Raw genomic sequence first — 6,667 nt, 5'->3', positions numbered from 1 at the left:
CAAGGTACGTCACACATCACTCTCCCCCTTTTCGCCTGCACATTACTGACTAGAGCGTCGGAGTATCTTTGCAGGTGACACCCCCTCCCCCCTCTCTACAAGAAGTGCTCGGGACCTCGCCTGCACCAGACCGGCAGTTCACGACGAGGCGAGACCCATCATCACCAATCAGCATAGCAATCCGATCCATCCGGTACCCGACCTACCGAACAATAATCTTTGTAAAACATAGTGAAAATTTTTTCATTGTTGTGGGGAGACTAGATGCAGGTCACATTGCACATGGTGGCTGAATAAGGATACATAACTGTGATTTTCTCTTCTCTACTCTTTTTGTGTTTTATTTCGTTAAGAGACAAAATAAAAAAATCTCCTACATTGTATATTTCTCAAAAGTCACAGCTATCCAAAAATAAAGAGTTGCTCTGTTCCTAAACACATTGTAAAGAGAAAACAAAGTTTCTATTATAATGAAAAACAAAAAGCCAAAGGAAATTAAAAAAAAAAACCATAGATTCAACCATCTTTCTCCTAGGGCATTCACAAACCTTTAGTAATAATACATAAAAGATGATAATTTATCTTCTAATATCAAAAGGATCCGGGAACATTACAAAAATTCTTTCAATTAAATTAATTTAGTCATATAACAAAGAGAACAAATTTGTCACTGCCGAATCTTCACTTGTTTTGTCTAATTTGTTTTCCTCTTGCATATGCTAACAAAGTCTAAAAAGACTAATGAACCTTTTTTTTCTACAAATATGAAGCAAACACATCCAAAAACAAGGCAGCATGGAGCAGACAGATACACAAATATAATAAATAAATATAAATAAATAAATAAAAACTGGAAGACAAGGCAGGATCAACAACAACCACCCTCAGCTTGAGAATCATTGCCACCAGAAGTTTTAAGGTTGACATCGACCATATCATCTTGTTTCGAGGAAGATAATGTTTCCATTCCGGGTAACGCAGCAGCAATTTTACGAAAGAGAGCCTAAATATATTACATAGGTTTGAGATAAAGTAGTATAAATAAGTCAAACACCATAGAATATGAAATAAATAAATAAAGATACATGGAGGCAAATGGTGTTACTCTGGTTACTAAAATTGGTGGCCTTTTGAATGATCCTTCAAAATCATTCTCCAAATAATCTTCCTAATAAATAGTACTTAATAAAAATAAAAATAAAATAAAATAGTGCTAAACAAAGGTTGGAAATGTATCTATTTAAAAGATTTTTCACTTTCATTGAAAGACACCTAACACACTAGTGCATAAGGTATATAGTTGAAAATACAAGATTTTATCTATTTTTTCTTCCATGCTTAATCATAAAGAAAAATACATTTACCAATGTTTATGCCACAGTGAACAACTTATTCTCAAATGTTCAACCTGACGGTAAACAATTAAATTAAATTTCTATGACAAAAGAAGAGGGACTTAGTTACCTTTATGTTAAAACCAGCTTTTGCACTAGCTTCAATAAACATAACATTTAGCTCACGTGCCTTTTCTTCCCCATCCTCTGTAGAGACCTGCCTGTATATTTATGCAAAAAATATTGCTTCTAACTTCTAAGGATATGACTGTGCTAGAAATGAGCAATTGGAAAAAAATGTAAAAGTTAACAAAGGCTGTTATCCCACATAGAAAAATTCTCTATGGCCAAACTATTAAAAATGATGAAGACAATGAGGTGGTAGAGATGTGCATCTTGTGTCTCTTTTCTCTTGGGAGATACAAAAAGTAGCTTGAAAATCATCAATAAGAATTTCTTTGATTTTCCTCTGTTTTGGAAGCAAAAAAAGTTTCTTTAAAGCTTTTGTTTGACCCCTTCTCCAAGCATATTTTAATTTATCCTCGGAGTTCTTTGTCTTCTTGAGACATTACCCAAAACATAACACGTCCCAAGCTTAACACCTAGTTAGGAAACAATGAGAAAAGTATGGATATGTTTGATGTGTAAAACTATGGATGAAACTCATCAATGAATCCTGCCCGGCTCTCTTTTCACCTTTGAACCAAACATGCCCTAAGTGTTGAATTGGCCATTTAAAAAAAAATTGCAATCAAATTGATCTTAGACAAAAGAGAACAAAAAGCCAAACAGGTAGCGACAGAAAAAAGCTATTTATTTTCAGGTTAGTTTAACATTCATTAGCATCTACCTCTTGTCCAAAAGGTCAGTTTTGTTGCCAACAAGAACAAGAATAACATCGTTGCCTCTTTCACTGCGCACCTCCTCGATCCACCTTACTGTGTTTAGGAACGTCTGACGGCCTATATCATAAGAATAAATATACAATTAAAAAGCATTCGTCAAAGTAATCTAGAAAACAAACAAATATCATGTATGCATGAGCAATTTCATCTATAGGGATCCAAGAAGGTGGGTAAGAAAATAATCCTTCCATTCTCTTCCTCTATCATCGTCACATTTTAGTACATCCAAGTATTAGTATATTTGTCTACTGGATACAGTTTTATTCAGATACATTGATTCAATGTTAATGACTTACATAAATAGTGTTAGAGAATGGAGGTCAACTGTTGTATCCTCAAGCTTTAGGAGTTTTAGCATGCAATCCATTTTAAGGTGCTTAACTTAGATGAAAATGAGTGTAAGGGTTCTGTTTTCTGGATTTTTAAAATGAAAATTTCAGTCATGCTAAACGGGAATCACTTACATAAGGAGAAAACGGAAGACTTTACTATATATGCCACTTAGATGCATAAATATATTCCTTTCAGGGATAATCAGTCTTATTTATTTCTAGGTTCTGGAAGCAAAATTACAAATGGAAAACTCAACTATTTAAAGCATTTTAAACTAATTAAGGTTCCAAACAAAAATAACTTTAGTAGACTAATAACCTCTGTTTTGATACAAAAGCTGCAAGCAGATATGATTTGTCAAGAATGGAACAGTTGAGACCGTCAGGGGAAAAAAAGATAGTTGAGAAGAAAATATGATATAAATGCCCTACTTGCAACATCATAGACGATGACGGCAACAGATGAATCTCTAATGTAGCTTGGAATAAGACTTCTGAATCGTTCTTGTCCAGCAGTATCCCTGTAGCATACAATATATACAACAAGTAGCACCATGTTTAGTTTATTCATAAATTAATCAACTTCAAAACCTATTTTATGCTTTCAAGTAGAATCCAGATGAACAAATGAGAAAATACTAAATAATAATAGTCAAAAGCCACTACAAACACATTATAGTAAGATTAAAAAGCTACAAAACAGAAGTCAATGAATTTAATACAAACGGATAGAATTTTCCAAAACAAGAATGAAAGAGCTTTGATTTTAGTAAACATTAAACATCACATCTTGAGAGTACAATATAGAGAAAAAATTCTTGAAGTCATTCAAATATAAAGTATGACATACAAAAGAAATAAAATAAAGATTAGTAGTATGTAAGAACAGAAAGAAATGGAAGGGAGGGGTTGTAGATTCCTCAACTCCATGGAGATATTTTGTTTTACATGGAAAGGAACCAAGGGGTCTGTGATTCGTTGAATGCTTTTAAATTTTGGGAATTTTACACTAAAAATATCTTATATGGGAATGTGTTTTCAGTGTAAGTCCTCAAGAATTTAAAAATATTCTACAAACCACATACCCCTAAAAGTATACAGGTGAATGTGTTTTTAAAGTATAAGATCCTGTGCTTACATTCTTCACTTAGGATATGGGGAAATCACACTTTGTTATCTAAAATCACTGCATGATTCCAACATTTAGTATTCTAGTATATCCTTTATTTTAGTGAAGAGATTAAATGGTAACAATAGTAGCAATTACAGTCCCCTTATCTCTTCTACTAAGACCATATAATGGGAGGGAAAACCACCCAATCCTTCCTTCTTTCATTTGTTAACAAGTACCATCCCATTCACCTCCCAATAGAATTTCCAAAATGATGAGCATGCCATATCTTACCACAACTGCAGCCGAATGGTTCGATCTTCAAGATACATAGTTTTTGATAGAAAATCAATACCAATTGTAGCCTGTTTGGAAAAAAAGGAAAAACAAGTTTGTTTATTAGCCAAAGATACATAAAATGCACATAAATGCTGGAATTTGCACAATAGAGTCTAGTCAAATTATATCTTAATATTGCAACATGAATTATCAAGAATTTGGGTGAAATAAGAACAAAAAATAAGAATTATCTAAATAACCCAGATTGAAAAATGGAAAGCAAATTAATGATATGTAAACTATGATGCGGTAAATAGAATATATAATAATGGTGACAAAACTTTTGTTAAGGTACCACATTCATAATCATTTTTGTCTCATCCACGTCAAATGGGTCTCACACAGCATCAAATGGTAGAGGAGCGTGTGTTGGCTCAATGTAAGAGATAAAAAATGAAAAACTAGTAAACAAACATTACTTCATTTTCATTACCCAAGAACCCATGCAGGAAACCATTTTAATTTGTTGTCTCTATCATTTCCCTCAACCTTCTATGCTATATATCAATTCACCATCACCGGCCAGTAACCAGTGGTTTGAGTATAACCTAACCAATTCCTAATCTCCAAGAAGAATATCAAAATCAGAATTTTACTTGAGAAACGAAGACATGATCTTGGATCTGAAAAAGAATAACAAACCTGGTAGGTGTTGTCGAATTTGTCGTACATGAATCGGGTAATGATGCTGGTTTTTCCGACGGACTGATCACCTAAGAACACAAGCTTGTATTTCGCAAGAGCGGACACTGACAATCCCGCCATTTTTTATCTCACACGAAAAGATTCCAAATTCAATTCAATTCGCCTTCCGTTTGCATCCTTCCCTCTTTAATTTCTCAGTTCTTAACAAATGATTCAATCAATGTATACGTGATTTGAATCTGTCTGCAATTTCTTCTCTTCTCCAAATACTGGCCCTCGTTCTATCACCATTACATCTAATAACAAGAAAATCCATTATATATATGTTATTAATAATTAATAATTACAAGACCAAATATGTTATATAAATAATTAAATATACCACTTAGGCCATAACTAAGCCAACTAGCCAAGCCATGCCAAATAGAGCATGTTTGTAACAATTAAATTCGGTTCAAAAGCTTATGCGCTAGTTCAAACTTACGAGTCCAATTAAATAACATCAACATAATTTATAGTTCGTATAAATTTTATTTATATATAAAAACTATTAATTATATGTATTCTCTATTTATTAATTATAACTTATAATGTTGATCAAATACATATATATATAAAAGATGACAATAAAATTATATATATATATATATATGATTTTTTATTATAAATAATTTAAGTACTTATTATGTTTTAGTTATTATCTATTAATAAATCTATAATAAAATAAACAAAATATTATAATTTAAATATAATAAAAATAATACATCCTGAAATATTTAACAAATATGAATATCATAATTAAGTGTATATTGTAATACTCCTACTTGTGAAACACTTAAAATGCTAAATTAAGTAAGATGTTAAACTTAGTTAATGCATGAGTATCTTATTGACCATTTTATAATTAAGCATATCGTAAAAAATACATATGATAAAAGGGTGAATTCGTAATTCATTAAACATAAACCACACATGCATAAAATAATAATCTCAAGTATAAATGCTATAACAAAAGATGAAAATGCTTAAAACATTTAACAACTAAAGTGAATTCATAAAACTCTTAGGAGGGCTTTTGGTTGATGCTAGTTGGTAGTGCGGATGAGGTTTTCAAAGGATTCTCTTCAGAACATGTTGGAGAAACTTTTTAAACAAAGGAAGCAAGAGCCTCTCCAAGTGATCCTGGGTATGGGTTTTATCTTATGGTTAATATGTACTAGTGTGGAGGATTGGTGAGATGAGTCATGAGTTAATGGAGAACAATACGTTGTGGGTGTTGGTGAGTGACGATATGTATTCGTATGAGGTATTTTTACTATGTACATATTTTCGGTGGTAAAATCTATCACAAACTCTTTGATTTTAGACAACTCAGTGAACACCACTAGGGTCAGCTTCTGTATAATCTCAAAATAGAAAGGGTACAACACAAGAAAACAATAAGGGTGAGAATTGCAACATGATTTACAGTAGAGATTAGTGAAATACATTATATATCATTTATTCAAGAATCAACATCTAGATTATCAATTATCATATAGTGTCACACAATTATATAAAGCATACATCACATGCCTTTCTATATCTTTGACTATGAGTTCACGAGTCGATTTTCAATCCCTCAACTGACATTACCGACAGCCAATTCCGGCCCTAGACTGTCCATAAAAATGAGTATGAATGTACCAATAGCCAACTCAGACCTTAACTTCGTATAACATTGGTACAAAGTCCATTTCTTTCGTTATAATGCCTTGAGAATTATCATTTTCATTCATAAATCTTTAAATACATGATAATGAGGTTATTATTAGGTTTTTGGAGTGGCAAAATATTATTTTGGGTCAAAGAAACGTATTTGGAATTCACCTTAAAGATTTAGAACATGAACAACATGATTTTTGGTGATTTTATAAGCAGAGGATCGATACTTTAAGCTGCGCTTTGTTTACAGAGACAGGGACTCAGAGATACAAAATTATATTTGATAGAAGAGACATG

General features: G+C 32.1%; 1 protein-coding gene across 2 annotated transcripts; it reads right to left on the bottom strand.

Annotated features, from left to right (window-relative positions):
- Positions 1-557: 557 nt before the first annotated feature.
- LOC148576232 (ras-related protein RABH1b-like) lies at positions 558-4,958 on the bottom strand. Of its 2 annotated transcripts, XM_088503257.1 has the most exons (6): positions 4,664-4,958; positions 3,977-4,047; positions 3,004-3,092; positions 2,185-2,296; positions 1,465-1,555; positions 558-1,003 (listed from the first exon to the last, which is right to left on the bottom strand). In XM_088503257.1, the coding sequence occupies exons 1-6, from the start codon at positions 4,784-4,786 to the stop codon at positions 869-871; spliced, it is 621 nt and encodes a 206-aa protein (XP_088359383.1). In that variant the 5' UTR covers positions 4,787-4,958; the 3' UTR covers positions 558-868. The 2 variants fall into 2 exon arrangements, with proteins under 2 accessions (XP_088359383.1, XP_088359384.1); XM_088503258.1 differs by lacking the exon at positions 1,465-1,555 and having other exon boundaries at positions 614-1,003; positions 4,664-4,951.
- Between the last annotated feature and the right edge of the window lie 1,709 nt (positions 4,959-6,667).

This window comes from Arachis ipaensis, chromosome B1 (assembly GCF_059453495.1).
Source record: "Arachis ipaensis isolate K30076 ecotype BB chromosome B1, ASM5945349v1, whole genome shotgun sequence".
In the NCBI taxonomy this organism is placed as follows: Eukaryota; Viridiplantae; Streptophyta; class Magnoliopsida; order Fabales; family Fabaceae; genus Arachis; species Arachis ipaensis.
Note: the sequence above shows the minus strand (reverse complement) of the source record. Positions and strands in the feature narration are given on the sequence as shown.